Raw genomic sequence first — 20,603 nt, forward strand, 5'->3', positions numbered from 1 at the left:
AACCTAAGAGAACTGCTCAGATTGTCACCCAGGTCATTTATATAGATCAGGAACAGCAGAGGTCCCAGGACGCTTCCCTGGAGAACACCTGATATCACTTCAGTTTTACTCGATGATTTGCTGTCTATTACTACGAACTGCGACCTTCCTCACAGGAAATCACGAATCCAGTCGCACAAGTGAGACGATACCCCATAGGCCCGCAGCTTGATTAGAAGTCGCTTGTGAGGAACGGTGTCAAAAGCTTTCTGGAAATCCAGAAATACGGAATCAACCTGAGATCCCCTGTCGATAGCGGCCATTTCTTCGTGCGAATAAAGAGCTAGCTGCGTTGCACAAGAACGATGTTTTCTGAAACCATGCTGATTACGTATCACTAGATCGTTCCCTTCGAGGTGATTCATAATGCTTGAATACAGTATATGCTCCAAAACCCTTCTGCAAACCGACGTCAATGATATAGGTCTGTAGTTCGATGGATTACTCCTACTACCCTTCTTTAAACACTGGTGCGACCTGCGCAATTTTCCAATCTGTAGGTACAGATCTATCGGTGAGCGAGCGGTTGTATAAGATTGCTAGGTAGGGAGCTATTGTATCAGCGTAATCTGAAAGGAACCTAATCGGTATACAATCTGGACTTGAAGACTTGCCCGTATCAAGTGCTTTGAGTTGCTTCGCAACCCCTAAGGTATCTACTTCTAAGAAACTCATGCTAGCAGCTGTTCGTATTTCAAATTCTGGAATGTTCCATTCGTCTTCCCTGGCAAAGGAATTTCGGAAAACTGCGTTCAATGATTCCGCTTTAGCGGCACAGTCGTCGGTAACAGTACCATCGGCACTGCGCAGCGAAGGTATTGACAGCGTCTTGCCGCTTGTGTACTTTACATACGACCAGAATTTCTTCGGATTTTCTACCAAATTTCGAGACAATGTTTCGTTGTGGAACCTATTAAAGACATCTCGCATTGAAGTCCGTGCCAAATTTCGCGCGTCTGTAAATTTTAGCCAATCTTCGGGATTTCTCGTCTTGCCTTTCCTTAATGTCAGCATAACTGAAATGATCAAACCATTTTGTTTAAACAACTTTATGTATGTATAACTTAGTATGTATTTGGAATGTGTAACATTGTTTTTTTAAATAAATGTTTTTATTTTTAAAAAAAGGAGTTTGAGGCGCTGCAGTCATGGACTGTGCGGCCAATCCTGGCGGAGGTTCGAGTCCTCCCTCGGACATGGGTGTGTGTGTTTGTCCTGAGGATAATTTAGGTTAAGTAGTGTGTAAACTTAGGGACTGATGACCTTAGCAGTTAAGTCCCATAAGATGTCACACCCATTCGAACATTTTTTAAGCTGTTTCTCTGCTCATCTCTTTTTATGTCTGAACTGCAACTGGCTGCCCAGTGCTGTCAAAGTTAAATGCGCAGGTAAAGCTGTTTTCCTGCATTATCGCTCAGCTTATGTGCATGTAACACAGCATAAAACGTATCGTTATGATCGTTCTTGACTGGACTGAATACAGCTTGGCTTCCGCTGCACGTGAAACGAAATCCAATACAATTCAAGTAAACGCGAAGAATACATAGTGTAATGTTTAAATCAGGTTTATTCTTATGGTGAACACTTTATAAAAACATACGTAAGTTCTCTCTGAACAACGTGTAATTTTTCATGAGAAAAGTGTTCCAGTTCTTGTTATCTCAAACGACTAATACTGTACATTTCTGATTACAGAGGACTACGCAGACAAATTGGAATGAATCCGGTGTTTATCGCTGATGGCAGCACAAACGTCATTGTCGCTAGTTTCCTTGATTAACCTGAAGCTGAATTTTATCTTTAAGGAGCAGAACTTCATGTAGTTCTCTAGAAAAGTTCGTTTCTGACTAAAGTAGTTTACGAGTAGCTTTGCATTATTATGTAACATTCCTTTCAGTGGATTGAATCTGCCAATAACACAAAAACTATTGTAAGTATATTTCACACTCATGGAGTTGCAGAAGTATTTATTAATGTATTGCGCTGGTATCGACAGTCACAAACAGTTGACTGACATTGTGATGTAAGTTAGTTAGCTTAATGAGTTTATTATTAGAGCAAGATCTGTACTATATGTATTTTTACTTGTCTGTGTTGAAATATTTTGAAAATTGGACAAACTGTTTTATAGTGCATAGTCTCAGTAGAAGTGACCTAGGAAATTTTCTAGTTAAAGGCGTTTCGAATGAAGAAATTTGCCAGTAAAGTGCGAACTTTGTTGCAGGAATTCAGGATTAACGATTATTAACACTACTTTAGCACTGTACAACAGTGAGAGTTTAGAATACAAACTGTTTTTGCTGCCTGATTGCCATTAGTGTTTTTAATGATAAGTAAAAAGCAAATGAATATTATCGCTGCTAATGACAATTAGTTACAGAAGTATAGAAAATCGTCAAAACACATTTTTATGGTGAGAATCATAACAAAGCTAGCGATAGTTTGTTTCTTTGTTACGATTTGTAAACCTACATAGGCTATGCCTCATCAAATGAATAATATTGTTTATTTTAAAATAATAACGATTATTAATAAATTTATTATTTCATTAGTTTCGATTTTGATTAAATTTGGTACAAATTCCACATATGAGAAACCTAATATTTGGTTTGAGAGTAGAAGAACGTTGTGGCAACATAGTTTTTTCCATAATTTTCTGGAACAGCTCGGTTTAAGGCGTTCGTGATTATAAGTCACAGAGAAGGATGTCGAAATGTAATCTGTAGTAAGGATTTTCAGGATTATTAGGAAGCTGTATTCCTTACCTCCTCAGCTGATTTTCATTCTCCTAAAATAAAGAAAAAAGTGACGGCCATCTGTGAGTATTGTTAACTGTCAGAACAAATGCCAAAAGGCCGTATCGTATACGTCACTTAGCTAAAAAAAAACTGTTTTTCCCCTTATAAATCAAATTAATTTGGTTTGCATATGGTTTATAACACACATTAGCGCTATTTCCTCGACAAACGAAAACAAACAAGACGTGTTAGATCCGACACCGCATTGTTGTAAGAAGTTTAATTTTTACAGAATTTTTGCTGATCATGGCTGTATCCTGGTCAATTTGGCGATGTAGGCATTCATTACTGCCACATGTTGCGGAGCACAAATTTCAACTCTATTTTTACATATTTCAAATGAGCGCTTTATTAACTTTAACAAATGCATTATAACCAAAACACGCGAATAGTACAAAGCAGACTACTGTAAGCTTTCGCTGATTGTCACCAGAAAGCCTTATGATTTGCAGATCTGAGGACAGTCGAGAGCTTCCGATAGGCACCGAGATTTGGCTTCCCTAAACGTAAGTGTCTGGACTTTTATGAGACCCCCCCCACCTGCAACCCCGTTTGTACCGGCGGAGCCTTTTTTACCTTTCGCCACCTACGTTAGTACCGCTGATAACCGATAGGTGTGCACTACTCGGAACTCTGAAATATTCTTGCTTAACCCTATCTTCTGAACAACTATACTTCGAATTTTAGTGTTGAACAAATAAAACATTACATTTGGACACCCGATCTATTGGTAGGCATGTAATACAGGATGAGTCACCTAACATTACCGCTGGATATATTTCGTAAACCACATCAAATACTGACGAATCGATTCCACAGACCGAACGTGAGGAGAGGGGCTAGTGTAATTGGTTAATACAAACCATAAAAAAATGCACGGAAGTTTGTTTTTAACACAAACCTACGTGTTTTTAAATGGAACCCTGTTAGTTTTGTCAACACATCTGAACATATAAAGAAATACGTAATCAGTGTCGGTTGTTGCATTGTAAAATGTTAATTACATCCGGAGATATTGTAACCTAAAGTTGACATTTGAGTACCACTCCTCCGCAGTTCGATCATGTGTATCGGAGAGCACCGAATTACGTAGTGATCCAAAGGGAACGGTGATGGTCCTTAGGTACAGAAGAGACTGGAACAGCACATTACGTCCACATGCTAACACCTTTTTATTTGTCTTTTTCACTGACGCACATGTACATTACCATGAGGGGTGAGGTACACGTACACACGTGGTTTCCGTTTTCAATTACGGAGTAGAATAGAGTGTGTCCCGACATGTCAGGCCAATAGATGTTCAATGAGGTGACCATCATTTGCTGCACACAATTGCAATCTCTGGCGTAATGAATGTCGTACACGCCGCAGTACATCTGGTGTAATGTCGCCGCAGGCTGCCACAATACGTTGTTTCATATCCTCTGGGGTTGTAGGCACATCACGGTACACATTCTCCTTTAACATACCCCACAAAAAGAAGTCCAGAGGTGTAAGATCAGGAGAACGGGCTGGCCAATTTATGCGTCCTCCACGCCCTATGAAACGCCCGTCGAACATCCTGTCAAGGGTCAGCCTAGTGTTAATTGCGGAATGTGCAGGTGTACCATCATGCTGATACCACATACGTCGACGCGTTTCCAGTGGGACATTTTCGAACAACGTTGGCAGATCATTCTGTAGAAACGCGATGTATGTTGCAGCTGTTTGGGCCCCTGCAATGAAGTGAGGACAATGTTTCAAGCGTCAACTTCAGGTTACAATATCTCCGGATGTAATTAGCATTTTACAATGCAAAAAACGGCACTGATTACGTATTTGTTTATATGTTCAGATGTGCTAACAAAACTAACGTGGTTCCATTAAAAAAACGTAGGTTTGTGTTAAAAAACATACTTCCGTGTATTTTTGTATGGTTTGTATTAAACAATTACACTAGCCCCTCTCCTTACGTTCGGTCTGTGGAATCGGTTCGTCAGTATTTGATGTGGTTTAGGAAATATATCCAGCGGTAACGTTAGGTGACTCACCCAGTATAAGCAAATTTAAAAATGCACAGAAAACTGCGTTGTATAACCAGTCATAATGATTACATGACACAGAGGACAAACACAATGGTACTGTTCAGTAAATTGTATGCAGCCTTATAGAGGTCAGTGTTGCTGACACTGGTTAATAATGCTGCTCTACCATACCTTATTAAAAATTAGGTTTTCAGGTTTTTTCGGACCCAATGAAAAAGTTAGTTCGATTCGGAGCACTATGATATTGTGGGATATAGACCCAATAAGCAGTAGCAAATTATATTTTGAAACATGCAGGGATGAATTACAAAATCAATACTGAAATAACGCTATATATTTATCATTTGATTTCTGATTGTACGTTGGCTGTATAACAATTATCATAACCTTTATACATTTTTAGCGCTCCATTTACGTTGTGAATCTTATACAGATATCTTTCATGTATCAGTACTGACAATTCTTAGGGATATTTTGATGATGACGCTACTAACAAGGAGTTTTGTTGTAGACTAGCAATACTAGGTGCTGTTGCTAGCATTGTATATATATTTATGGTCTCAAGACTCTAAGGTATTACTTTTATAAATAACAAACTGCGCATTCAAACTCATACATCTTGCCGTTCATAAGGGTTAATGTCGATTGTTTACCAAAGGTTGTTTTCGCAAAGACTGTGTAGAAATAGAAGTTGTGTGATTGCTGGCAGTGCTTGAGTCCTACATTCCATACTGTGTTGAAGATCTTTGTGCATCATTTCTGAAGGCACCCTAAGATGCTTATGTTAAACTACTCCACGATTAAACGACGCTGTTCTGCGCCTGAGTTGTGTTGTGATAAAGTGTAAAACTGACATAAAAGTGAATAATGAGCGCGTACTTACAGGTCGCAGAGGATGAAGGAGAAGAACCCATAGAACTCCCTACCGAAGATGATAGTACATTATTACTTTCAACGCTAGCAGCTCAGTTCCCTGGTACCTGCGGTCTCAAGTATCGGAATCCAGAATCCAGGACAATGAGAGGCGTTCGACTCGTAGAAGGAAGGTTACACCCTCCAGAGAATGGCTGGGGAACAGGAGTGTATTACTGCGTGTTTCCTAAAGGTTAGTATATGAAGTATTGGCTAGAGTGTGTACAAACAGTACTTTCTCTCATTCTTGGCGAGACTGCGCAGGTTCTGGTCATTTAGCTAGAGTAACGTCATGAGGAAGAATGTTTTTAATTATGTTTGGATTTGTTTTTGTCAGTGTCATAGTTTGTTATCAAGGATATTTACAAACAAACAAATCCACTGTATGTTGATGTGTTTGACGTGGAATCATTTAAACTGCTTAGTTTACAACTGCCTGCCCCCATGTCACTTGTTAACAACCGAAAACATTTTTTCTGTTTGTTGCCTACTTTATTTTAGTACGGTTCAAGTTGTGTAAACAAATAGTCTTACCTTCGAAGTTGCCATTCGAGTTTCCAACCACTGTCCCGCTGTTCAGGGTCTTTATTTTCAAACTGCAGAAAACAAGTTGTTCAGCTGACGGAGCTGGTACCAATACCGCACAACGCAGAGGTATATGTATTCAGAGTGTAGACTTATTTGACTGTGTAACATTTTTGCAGAGTGCAACTGACGAACATAAAGTGACGTGACGTTACATTTTCCATTAATCTTTCATGCCTTATGTACTTCTCGATCTGATGACGGACTTTGTGACATCCTTTTGAAACTTGTGGTCTTATGATGTGAAGGTATCCAATGAATGCCATATTGAATTTAATTCGTTATAATTTGTTATTCTTCGCAAAAATTACGAGTTGTTACGGCGTGATTACGTTAGGTTGATTGCTGTAGTACTGTAAAGATGTATTTGCCAACTATGTTGTTTTGTTTAGTTTTTGTTGTTGTTGATTTCTGTGGATCTGCTTGTAACAATACAACAATATTACTGATTCTGTACCTTGTAAATTCGCATTCGTGCTGCAGTCAGGTTAATGCATGTTTGAAAGTTATATTACAGAAGAGTACACTTTCAATTGATCATATAAGCATTCTGTGTAAAGTAAAAATAATTCTCTCACAAATTTCTGATCTTGCATTAAATGTTATTTGTTCGATCCTAGATTATAATAGTTGTAATGGTGTTAACCAGCATTATTCAGTTGAGCCACTCAGGATCTTTCTTTGGTGACTGATAAAAAAAAGGGCATGTAGAGTTGTAAAATGTTATCTTTCAGTATACATTATAAATTAACTTCAAGAATTTCAACAATGTGATTTAAAATAATTATGGACCAACTGCTCCATATATTAAAACTCTCATATAAATTATAGTATGTGTGTGTATAAATAAACAACTGTTGTATATCGGCACACATTTAGGGTATATTTAAATGTGTTTTTGTGTGTATTAACGAAGCAGATTTTTGTAATAGATATGTTTTTCTTTGAATAAGTCTATGGAAAATTGCCTTTGTTCGTATTTAAAAGAGGGGAAATAACTAATACTGCATAGAACATCCAAAGTTGAAATGACAAAAGTATAACTGAGAATTTTCTCATGTCTAAAGGGTCAGTTTTCTTACAACACTGTGATGGTAAGATTACTAGCTTGTCACATATTATAAATTCAGTATTTTGTAATATAATTTCCCATAGAGAAACAGCTACATTTGCCAGGTCTGATTGATATCTTTTCAGTCTGTTAATCCACTGTTGGAAGTAGGTCACCAATACGTTGTCATAGATGTGTAATCATAACACATTGGCATTGTAAACTAACAAATGAATCCAGATACCTAGTTTGAAATCCACAAGCTTATTGCAAGCTTATTATCCCAATAGGCTTACACATATTGACATTTGAGTAATTTATGAATGAACAGAATTTATCATCAATATTGACCATTGCAAAAATGCTGTTTTCCAAATAAAGAAATAAATTAAACACTTGTATACAGCAAATGTTTTACTTGTTGTAAAGGGGTCGAAGAAAGAGAGAGAAATGGAGCAGGGTTGAGGGAAGTGAAAGTAAATACTTTATTTCCAACTTATGGCGTAAGAATTAATTTCGGGGGAATTGATGGATTAACCAATCCTTGCAGATTAAGGGAAGTGTTAGAAGGAGAAGCAATAACAATGATTGAATAATAGCTGAGGTGCTGTAATACACTGCTCAAAAGAAATAGGGGGAACAGGACATTGGGCATCTGCCGTACACCATTGAACCATAATTGAGGACTGAGTATGTTACCAAATTATATCCTTATCTTTCAAAAATTAAGTACATGACAAAACAACACAATGTCCTTGTTCATTTACATAACAAGGACTGAAATGTCAGAGAGGTGTCAAAAGTGGAAACAAACGTTCATCCCATCACTTTGGGCACTGTTTGTTGGACTTTGAAAGTTTCAGTAACATGGGATGTGCCCTCCATGAGCATTTATTAGTTCTTGACACCTACATGGCATGCTCCGCATAAGTCTACGGAAGTCACCCTGCAGTATCCTTTTCCATTCTTCAGTGAGAACCCTTGATGGATCTTGGAGAGTCTGTGGTGGAACAAGTCAATCACTAACGTGTGTGGTGCTTGTTCCACCCATGTGCAACAGGGTTTAGGTTGGAACTCACAATTGGGCGCACCATTAATTCAGTGTCCAGGTTTCACAAGACATGCATGGTGACGCCACCACGTGGGCCTTGGCATTATTGTGTAGGAGGAGGAATGCAGGGCCACCACCGTACGCAATTGCCAACAGGATGTGTTCAATGTTCCACCTGGTGGGAAGGTGACCACAGACAACAATATCTGTACAGCTGTCAACACTGATGCCTCCCCACATCAACACAGGACCTTTGCCAGATCTGTTGATTTCCTGGACAATAATTGGCGAGTACTACTCAAAATACATTTCTCCGTGTGAACATAGCCAACACATTGCATCAGAGGAAATACCAACTTATCTGTGAATAACATGTTTTGCCAATAACAAAGTTGCCATTTGATGTGGTAGCATCAGACCTGAAGGCGAGCTGTGAGATGTTGACTTATGAAGCGAATTCTCAAACAGCACACCTATGTCATAAGGTCCCTTTTTGCAACCTGTTCCAAATGATCTAACTGGAAACAGCATCTGCAGTTGTCCGTCTGAGGTTGTCTTGCAGGGCTCTGGTGGTAGCAGTATGATGCCGCAATGCAGAGATGCTCAGGTATTGCTCTTCACATGGGATTGTCACACATCAGCAACCTTGTTCTTTTTGCCTTGTGTACTGATCTGCCTCCCTGTATTGTGTCCACAACCTATGGGTTACAGTCGGACAGACATTTACATCTGCAGCAACATGACAGAAAGTATATGCTTCTTGGATCAAACAGATTGCCCTTGAAACTTGTACTGTATTAAGATGTTGCATTGCATGTGCTTTGTTGAATACAATGTTAGTAAATAATTGCCGTATGTGTACTTCACTAGAGAACACTGGGCCACCAGTGCTCACTTCCTCCTGAGGGGTCACCTGATCCTGTAATGCCTGACACAGTTGATAAAGTGGGGAATGACTTAAATTGTTGCATACATGGAAAGTGAATATATCAAGCTATGCAATAAAATGACAGATATGGTCTGTATAAAAGAGATTTAACATGCCTGATGTTGACACGTGTTCCCCTAATTCTTTTGTGCAGTGTAGTTGTTTGTGCAGGCATCGGTTATAATTTTCTCATTAAAATTTGAAGAGTAAGAGAGTAGTTTGGTAGTATAGTGGAAATAAATAATATTTTCAGAAAAATTGCAAGTTGATTAGCTAACTAGCTAAGAGTAACAACACAGATGTTGCTTTAGCCTTTTCTGTATTGTCATTTTTATGCCCCCTTTTTTGTACTTTTTTCCAGGAAATTTACCTCTGAATGATTACTTCTTTCTATTTATTCCTCTGCATTTCTTTCCTGTCACGTTTCTGTGAGAGAGTGCTTACTTTTTATAAACCAAATGATGCCATACATCAAAATAATATTCATGATACATGCAGTTGCTAACTGGGTGCGATACCTTATTCTTGCTGAGGACAATCACTTTTATTCACTGCTTGAAGTGCTGTCCAGTTGTTGCCTAGTACTTAGCCTCTGTTCTGGCAGATATACTCACATACTCACCCCCCCCCCCCCCCCCAAATCCTCCCCGGGAGATATGTTCTTAGGGGGTTGTGAGTCCATTCTCCAAGGAGAGCTCCAATATTGGCAGGCATATATGTTGAGTATCCACAGTCTAGTATCATGCTGCTACCCAAAACATCCGGTGAATGTATGGTTAGGTCCAAATCAAGATTCTCACGAAGCAAGTCACATCACTAGAGTATTTTTTTGTTGTGGTGTTATCACCTTAAATGCCACATGGTATACCTTAAAGTTCTTTCATAATGACATTTGCAGTTTTAATTCAGTAGATATTCTAATATCCTGCAATTATATTGGCATGTAAAGACCCTTCATCCCTTTTCACAAGAAATAACGTACCTATTAACACTCACACCAGCAGATTTCAGTGATGATGCTATTCACCAGATATCCCTCTAACCAGTTAGCCTTGATTGGAGTATCACATACTATAATGTAAGTAATTCATTACCACTAAAGATGATTTTTCCCCAGTTACTGCATGTGTCGTGTGAGGAAGCATAGGGCATGCATTAGTATCATTTGTCACTTTGTAAAAATGAGTTTCAAACTGCTTTCTGTCCATGAAAATATAGACTAAGTCTGTTTCCACTCCACTTCCAACTCAGCTTGTTAAGCTTAGAGGAATTCAAACTTTCTACATTGCTTTATTACATTGGGTGCATCTTATTACGTGGTCATATTACCAATAACATTCGCACTGTGGCCTATTTAGTGCACCTGGGCTTTTTTTAAAAAAACACACACACACACACACACACACACACACACACACACACACACACACACACACACATATACATTCAGCAGCTAGACAATGGCTATGGTCATACCGATTATGGTATACATTAACTCTCATAAGTCACAGTAGACAAATGCTTGGAAAGTTGGTTCGAGATTCCATGATTGTTTCACATATCCCTCTGCCATCTGAGCTAGTGCTCTACCTCTAATGTCCCAATGTCAACTAACTGGTAAACTCTTAACTTTCCTTCTTTGTTATTGCTCTGTATGTAGGCTGTGACAGACGTTGGATTCAGCCATTTTTCTAAAAAAACACTCAATACAATAAAATATTGCCATTGTTATTGAACTTCACACTTTGAGAAATACTACCTGGCTTGCAATGTGAATGGCATGTGCACTTTGTGCGTGTGCGCGCGCACACACACGCTTCAGGTAAAGAGAGCAAACATTGTAGAATGAAAAGGGAAGGAAGAGGTGGAATAATTGAAGCCTTAGACACCGTTTCACCAATTGTCAACTAAATTGTCACAATTCAACCTAACCTAGACCTCAGAATATGCTACAGAAAAGAATGACACTACAATTAATATTTCAGGTTCATATACATTATTTTTGCCAACACACGACACAGTCGCCCTTCAACCTAATGTAGAGTGCAGTGTACACTATAGGTAAGAATGACAACACAGCTAAGATTTCATATTCACATTCATTGACTTCATCAACTCAAAAACATGAAGTCATCTTTCAGTCGGGGTCTAGACCTCGGGCTACATTACAGATTAGTCTGTCACCTCAGCCCACATTGCGAAAAATAATATTGATGCAAAATAACATATTGTTACTATTGTGTTCTCTTTCTGTTTGGCTGCATGTGATGTTACATGCCACAGTATATAACATCACGGGATGAACCTGACATCTGGTATTGATAGTTCATTTGACCCAGACATGTGAGATAATGCCCACGTCCTATCTTTCAGTAGTTTCCTCAATTTTCTTTTGTGCTAGAGGAGTGTCACCTGTGACTCCAAAGGCTCAAGCTCATTCAAGGGTTTCTGTAGGACAAAACCTCCCATCTATCCCTACTGCCATCCACATGCTACCAACTGGTGACTATTATTGCTATCACCAATTTTATTGGTGGCTGACAGACATCATTGTAATGTGATAACCATTATTATGGTTTACACTACATTGTTAATGTTCAGCATTTTTTTTTTTCTTTTATGAGCTATTCTTATAAGAGGCGAAATTAACATAAGTTTCTTGAAAACTATAGGTCTGTAACTTTAAAAGTGAATTTACTAAACTCCCTCTCCCCCCCACCCCCTTCCAGAGTTATAAGAGTGAGCGACAGGAAACTGAAGTACAAACTTGGATACAACACAGAAAATATTAAAGGAAATTTAGCTGCTTCATCATGTATAGTAATAAACTGAGTAGTTAGTTAATAATTTTCATATGACATTTCAGTTTTTTATTAGAAAACTACAAATATGTCCCCATGGAAAGCAGGAAAAGTGACAAAGGAAAACTTATGGGGAGTTGGTTGTTTCTCAACTCTATTTCACATTTACAACTCTCCAAGTTATGCAGCATAGTATCCTGCAAATATTTGTAAATAATAAATACAATCCTTACTTTATTTAGTTGTTATTACCATCAAATTTCAAACACCAGACCCACTAGTGCATCCTCTATGCGCTTCAGCAAATTTAATACATTACTGTCTGTTACATCAGTTCTGTCCTACCCATATCACAAAAAAATATTATAATTTTGTTAATTACAATAAACCTTCCCTCAAGATGGGGGTCTGACAATATTTTATATTGAATTTGTGGTATCCCATGACCACACAAGTAGGTATAACGGATAGTCAAATGAAAACAAAATAGATGGAAAAAAATAAGTACATGTTATTGTTTCAGAAGTAATCACTGTAACTGTTAATAAATTTATCCCACCATGAGAGAAGGTGTTCAGTGCCTTCATGGAAAAATGTTTGGGGTGACTATGGAATCATGACTGTACCCAGGCATGCATTCTTTGTCTGAAGCAAATTGACAACCATGAATGTCTTTCTACAGGGCATAAAAAATATTGAAATCACATGGGGAGAGGTGGGGAACGCATGGAAGAAGTGTAAGATATTCCCAGTGAATCTTCTGCAGCATAGTGAAAACAAGCTAGAGAACATATGAGCTTATACCCAATCCCTCTCCACGTATTCCATATTTTTGGGTAGCTTGAAGAAAAACATTTGCGGCCATTGATTTGCTTCGAAGATGCACCAGGATACAATCACAGCCACAAACATTTTTACATGAAGGCATTGATTGCTTTGTCTCACAGTGGAGTAAACGTGTTAACAGTTACGGCAATTAGTTTTGAAATAATAAACAGTTTACTTTACTTCTTTTTCTTCTGCCTCATTTTCGTTTGACTGCTCCTTTTAGCATCACAGACTCTATTACCATTTATCACATAGCCTCAAACAGGTGCCTGAACTTACCATGAAAAATTTTTGATCCCACTACACATCTGCTTACAGCCACAACGAGACTAAGACTGCTGTACAAACTTTTCTGGAGATGACTGAGGCACGTTACTGTTATTTCGGAGTGAAGTGTGTCTTGCCAACTCCATCGGCTTCTGGTTATGCTTATGTACCATTGAAAATGACATAGTATTTAATGCAATAAGAATTGAACTTTACACTTCCCGTATACATGAGTGACGATAAAAAATTAAAAAGGCTAAGTTACAGGTGATGAATCAAGTAGTGAAATCAGCAGAAGCATATTGCTTATTATGTTTACATTTTTTGGTGGCTTACAGTCAATATAATTTTTATCACTACTGGACTCGAGATGGGAAGCGAAGTATTCATTATAAATTGCCTGAGTATCATCAGGAATGTCAGCACCATATGTGAAAAGTTACAAATCTGGAAAATAAACTTTTCCATCTATTGTATCAGCTGCACTGCTTAGAGACATAGGTAGTAAACTGGAGATTCCTTACTGGTGGATTGTGACAGCCCACCAGCCAACAGACAACATTCGTATGCATCCAGATATTTAACATACACCGAGCGGGGTGGCGCAGTGGCTACACACTGGACTTGCATTCGGGAGGATGACAGTTCAATCCCGCGTCCGGCCATCCTGATTTAGGTTTTCCATGATTTCCCTAAATCGCTCCAGGCAAATGCTGGGATGGTTCCTTTCCAAGGGCACGGCTGACTTCCTTCCTTAATCCGATGAGACCGATGACCACGCTGTCTGGTCTCCTTCCCCAAACAAACCAACCAAACCTATTTATCATACAGATTAAATCCACTGGTAGTATGCTAAGTATTTGCTATTTAACATTATATTCCAGCAGTAGGACACTCCCAAATCATTTTGCATTAAACTACTTATGTAAGTATAACATTGCGAACTTATGGTGGTGTTTTGTTTTCACGTTACCTCCTGTAGCTTTGTTTTCGAAAACTTTATCGGACCTAGGGAGTGCTGTGATTGCTTCCACCATGTGATTCAAAGTTACCTTGAACAGAGAGAGCTGAAATCTAAAAACAATGTTTCTCACTCACACTTGAGGTTTTATACTTTTTCTGTAAAATCATGCTGAATGATTCGTGGTATGCTTTCCAGGAGATAGTCACTTATAGCAATGTAGATATTTCATTGTTATCCCATACTGTTACACAGTAATTGAGAACTTCAAACAGTTCATTGAAAGAGGTGTTACTGTGATATACATGTGTAGGCTGACAAACTGTTAATAGTAGTTTTTATTTGGAAAACAGCTAAAGCTTGAGTGGTCAGATTCATATCCCTCCCAAATAATCACTTCTTGTCAAAGTATTGAGAATATACATACACAGTAGTTTCTATACCATTCTTCCCTTCAAAGTGTGGTAAAATTTTGCTTGACCTTTCATATGTTAGTTTTCATTGGGAATTTAACTAACAGGGGAACTAGTAACAACACTTTTTAACAGGTGAGAGGCATAAATGATGACCTAGATGTAATTTGTCATTGTCTAATTTATTTTATTTGGGCTATTAAGTTTTGTGGCCCATGAAATGAATTCTAATAGATGCTGCCTTTCAGCTGAATAGCATTGCACAAATTAATTATTTTATTCTGTCATGTTCCATGTCACAACAATTCACCTCAGGCTGTATGTTAGGACAGGCTAAATAGGAGATGTCCTTTTCCAAAACCTTGAAGCACACATGTAGGTGAAGCACTTTTAATCCAAGAGACAAATTACAACAAACCGCTTTGTTGGGGATGCTGTATTGAAACAAGTTGTACAGCAACTTTGTCACATCATAATCAAATGGGCCCACTTACTAGTCACAGTTTTGTAATTTAATGATTCTTAACATTTGGAATTATTGCATAGAATCAAAAACATCCTGTTACTCAGGTGTTGCTCTTTGGTCCAGTGATAAACCTGGTTTCTCACGGTAGCTTTTTGGGAACTTTCAATTATTTGGCAATTTTCCAAATTTCCTTTGTCAAAGAAATTTTGTGGAATTGCAGAAAACAAGAGAAAATCTGATGATCATTTGGAAAATTCTACAGCAAAAACAAAAAGAATGGAGACAAAATTAAAGTGTTCGGATCTCATAGTGCTCGGATTGCCTTGGAAGACGACCGAACAGCAGTTGCGAGAATATTTTGAATCCTTTGGCGAAGTACTTATGGCACAGGTGAGTTATAGCTTTTGATTTATTTTTAAAGTCTAGGTGAATGATGATAAAGCTTCATTTGTCAGATTGGCAATACTGATAACAGCCATTAGATGTTCTCATTTAAAGCAGCTATGAAGTGTGGTAAAAAGTATATTCACTGTAACTATTTTAAAGATCTATAGAGTTGAAGAATGGTAAGTAATTACCTCTGAAGTAATCAGGCAGAAGCCACACATTGTATGTCCTACTGTTGCCACTGTTGGAGTGAATGTGAAGTTCACTTTTTGACATCATCTGTGTTGTTATCCTTTCAACATTAACATGTGCTTCACCTGTAAAATTGGAGAAGACCTTGGGTCATAGCCTGACAAACATTTCCATACAGTTAAATCCCCTGCTCCCTCTGGACAAATGCTACAGTATGTGTATCGCATTAGTTCGAATGAAATAGTGCAGAAGTTTATGTTAATTATCACTTCATGTAATGGCTGAAGCAAATAAACCTGCTTCAGCTCAGGTCTTTAGCATTATGTGACACTTCAGAACATGTTGCTCCAGGCGCTTGTATGTTTTTTTTAGCACACATTGGCATTTAGATATTATTCCTTTCACTGAACTCTTAGAAGGCATCTTTTATCTCCATAGTATCAGTGGTGATGCAAGGAGCCAGGTGTTCATAGTCATGTTACAGTATATGTTTGTGACAGGATTGTATGAATACTCTTGTCAATACACTGATCAGTCAGAACATTATGACCACCTACCTAATAGTCGGTATGTCCACCTTTGGTATGATAACAGTGATGACACATTATGGCATGGAAGCATTGAGGCCTTGGTAGGTCGCTGGAGGGAGTAGGTACCACATCTGCAGGCTTATACGCGCGCAAACACACACACACACACACACACACACACACACACACACACACACACACACACACACTCTCTCTCTCTCTCTCTCTCTCTCTCTCTCTCTCTCTCTCTCTCTCTCGAATTCCTGTAAATTCCAAGGAGGAGGGCAATGAGCTCTGACGCAAAGTTCAGTCACATCCCAGATGTGCCCGATCGGGTTCAGATCTGGAAAGATGGAGGGCCAGCACATCAATTGTAAATTGCCCCTGTGTTACTCAAACTCCATCACACTCCCGGTGTTGTGGTATGTCACATTGTCTTGTTCAAAAATGCCACTGCCGCCAGGAAACATGATAGTCATGAAGGGGTGTATGTGGTCTTCAACCAGTGTACGATACTCCTAGGCTGTGATGGTGCCTTGCATGAGCTCCACTACGTCTTTGGATGCCCACATGAATGTTCCACAGGGCATAATAGAGCCACCACCAGCTTGTCTGCATCCCGCAGTACAGGTGTCGAGGAGCTGTTCCCCTGGAAGATGATGGATTAGTGCTCTCCCATTGGCATGAAGAAGATCATATTGGGATTCATCAGACCATGCAGTGCTCTGGTATTGCACTGACATCCAGTGCCTATGGTTACGTGCCCATTTCATTTGCAGTTGCTGATATCATGGTTTTAACATTGGAACACGCACAGGTCGTAAGCTGCGGAGGCCCGTTGTTAGGAGTGTTTGCTGCACTGTGTGTTGAGACACACTTGTACTCTGCCGAGCATTAAACTCTGATGTTAGTTCCACCACAGTTTATTGCCTGCCCTGTTTTGTCAGTCCGCCCAGCCTACAGTGTCTGTCATCTCTAATGAGGGGTGGCTCCCCAATCGCACAACTCCTGGGTGTGGTTTCACCACGTGTTGAAGACACTCACCAGAGCACTCCTTGGACACCCGACAAGTCATACAGTTTCCGAAATGATAATGTAGGTCTCTGGGCCAACACAATCTGCCCACAGTCAAACTCAGATAGATAGTACACCTTCCTCATTCTACACATGGACAGCATATTCACTGATACTACTTACTCTGTCCATGTATGTGACTTCCAGTCATTCTCTGCCAGGTGATGCTGCTGTCGTCTACATGGGTTCATATTGATAGTAGGTTGATGGTCATAATGTTGTGATTGAACCGTGTATATGTCACTTAATTTTTACAGAAACCTTTTTGATAGTTTTGTTGATAAAAGAAACAGGTGTTAGATATATCGTCAGTTATGTGACACTTTGGAACATGTTTCTGCATGTACTTCGGTGTTTTTTTAAGTGCATATTGGCATTTGGGTATTAGTCTTTTCACTGGGCTCTTTAAGAGGCATCTTGTATCTAGATGGTATCAGTGGTGTTGTGAGGAGCCCAGTGTCTAACAGTGTGTGTTTTGCTACACGTTTCTATGAATACTCTGTCAGTATGAGGTATTAAGTTTTTTACAGAAACCCTTTTGATAGTTTTGTTAGTAAGAGAAACAGATATTAGATATGTTGTCAGTGAAGAAACATTGCTCCATTAAGTAGCAAAACACATACTTTACAGTAGATACAAGTAACTGTGTAGAATACCTGATGCATTTCATAGAGACGCTAAATTTGCATTGTAGGACTACAATGAAATTTCAGATCATATTAAAAAGTTTCACATCAAATCAAAAAGTGAACCAAAGAAAGTACTCTTTAGTAAGCTTAACAACAACAGTTATGTGGAAGAACTGTCTGTGTGTTTGTGGTAGGGTATGTTACCCAGTATTTTTATCAAGTCTCCTATGTGACTTGCCACTTTTATGTTGTTTATTGGGGCTGAAAAAGCTAATAACACTATCATTTTGTAAATTTTTTTTTTTAAATTGAGAGGCTTCACGGAAACAACTTCAAATACACATGCTCTTCACATAATTCTGATAGTATAACTTCTTTTCTTAAAGGAAAGAGCTGCCAAATGTTATTCAGGCAGCAATAATAAACTACACTGCAATGTTATTCCTGAATCAATAACTTCCAAGATAATGACCATTCATAAGGGATGTCGTAATAGCAGTGGCAGTCCTTAGGAACAATGGAATTCTGGTTGTAAATGATCCCATTTGAAATTCTTGATTTTTCAGTCTTGTTTTGTGTAGTTTTGGCAAGTGGACTTTTCTAAGAATTTTTTCTCAGACTCCTTGATATTTCTTGCCACACTTTGTTGAAAATGCCCTTGTAGCAAATAATACCATTTAGAGGTACTGTATCGCCATCAGGTCTATAACTGTAGGTTCGTTTTTTACAACTTCCCATGCCTGAGTCACACAGCCACAAACTTTTCTCTGCATAAATTGTGAAAAAGAAGTGACATAGGTAATGAACTTCATAAGGCCATGGCTTTTTTTCAGACCTCTTTATATATCATAGCGCATTAGCGAGGAAGTGTAACTTCATATCCTTTAAGCTTGCGCACAATGGAACTGTGATCTGGACCATGTTCCATCTGAGTACGACATTTCTCCAAAAAATTTTGCATAATCAATGCTCCTGTATCAGTTGCTAGTCTTAAAAGAGCATTTGATAATGTTACATTTCTGTTCTGATATGTGGAGCTGCCAGTATACAAAATGAATTGGATGGGGTCCTCCTTATAGTTTTGGAGTGCCCATGACACATGAGGCAAAACTTGATGCAACGAATTCACCTTGTGTTTCGTGGAACCAGTAACATACTGCTTCAAGGCTTTCTAAGTTATGGCCAGCCAAATTTGTTTTATGATGAATTGCAGTTGCCTGTAGAAATAAAGCTACTTTCACGGTGTGTAAGTCCATGGTGTACACTGAGCAGGGCTTCTGCTGGGCATCTTTCTGAAAGCCTTACCTGCTCTCTCCATTCTGCGTGTTACTCCCGCATGTCTTCAGTCAAGTTTCTGAGCCTGTCACAAGTCACACAGGTCTTTCATGGAGGAAAATAAGGTAAGGTTACCCTCTTCAAAAATCAAGTTAAAGGTGGCCCAACTTAATGGTGGTACCTTCTCTGTATTACATTTTTCCTTTTAGAATCCATACAAATGTTGTTTGCATTGTAGAACAGGCTTGATGTACAGCTTGGAGGAGGGTTTCCTGCAGTAGTGCAATGGGAATTTCACAAAACAGTCCAGGAATTCTTTTATGGATGTTCTTTCATCTTTTTTCTTTATTTGTTTTATGATGATTCTGAATCAGGGCCCATGTGTGGAATCATTGAGTCAGTATAGAAAAGTTCATTCCTTAATCCGAAGAGTATTGAGAAAAATCTTTTTGCATACTTTGTTTTCTATCATTCCTCAAATGATAAATCATTGTGCTTTTCTCCTGGATTTGCCAGTAAACTTCCCTAGACATTTGGTTGGAATTATGTCCACAAGACTGATTACATACATCTTCATCTGATCCCATGACATAGTTTCCCAGAATGTGTTAAATATTGCCTTTCTACCACCAGTAGAAAATTGATAACATTTCATTTGAACAGATAATTGACACGTCTTTGAAGTACACGTAGGACATAATTTTTGTGCCTCTCTTTGAAGTATTTTGAGTAATTTTCCACTTTGAATTTTTTGTTAGGTCTAAAATACGTTGGCCATACATTCTCAGTATTATATTGGTGCTTTTCTTCCAATCTTCAATACAGGCTTTAGATTTCCTTTTTGTGTCAGTACATAGGTCACCATAAAATTCTTGATCTCTGCTTTTAACATCCTTGCTTCTGTCATCTTAGAGTATTTTTTCTGAATTTTCTGGTGAACAATTAGCACCATCCTGCAGCAGTGAGTGTGAAGAAGTACTGTCATTTACACTGATAGCTGTGATTACTGTATCATTTTTAGCATTCTTGCTTATGACCAGCAAAGCTTCTAAATAAAAAAAATTGTAAATCAACTTAATAAGATCAAAGTTGAAGCTCAAATTCATGTTAATGTTTTGAACATGGCTGTGCTCAGCAACATTGTCAGATTCGTGTATTTATGATGATGATATTATTATTATTATTAATGATCCACAAGAAAAATTACTCACATCATTAGATGGCCCAAGAAAAGTGACTGAGAACCCCACTTATGAAATTATTTCTCCTATGCATGTAACTTCAATGTTACCACTGTTCTCACATGTTATTTATTCTGCAGTTGCAAGAGAAGCTACAGTTAACAGAGTATTTTAAAAATCTTTGCAGAAATGACTAAAGCACAGAATGAGT

The 20,603-nt window shown here is 38.5% G+C and overlaps 1 protein-coding gene across 2 annotated transcripts in view; it reads left to right on the plus strand.

The window, feature by feature from the left end:
• The first annotated feature begins 5,551 nt into the window (after window positions 1-5,551).
• Window positions 5,552-20,603, plus strand: part of LOC126298376 (TAR DNA-binding protein 43-like) — a 96,934-nt gene continuing 81,882 nt past the window's right edge. The window contains exons 1-2 of one of the 2 annotated variants that reach the window (XM_049989684.1): window positions 5,552-5,966; window positions 15,387-15,514. In XM_049989684.1, coding sequence (XP_049845641.1) covers window positions 5,729-5,966; window positions 15,387-15,514 — 366 coding nt within the window. In that variant the 5' untranslated portion in view covers window positions 5,552-5,728. Of the gene's footprint in view, window positions 5,967-15,344; window positions 15,515-20,603 lie in introns of both variants that reach the window. The other variant, XM_049989683.1, reaches the window with a different exon arrangement.

Source organism: Schistocerca gregaria, chromosome X (genome assembly GCF_023897955.1).
Source record: "Schistocerca gregaria isolate iqSchGreg1 chromosome X, iqSchGreg1.2, whole genome shotgun sequence".
Lineage (NCBI taxonomy): Eukaryota > Metazoa > Arthropoda > Insecta > Orthoptera > Acrididae > Schistocerca > Schistocerca gregaria.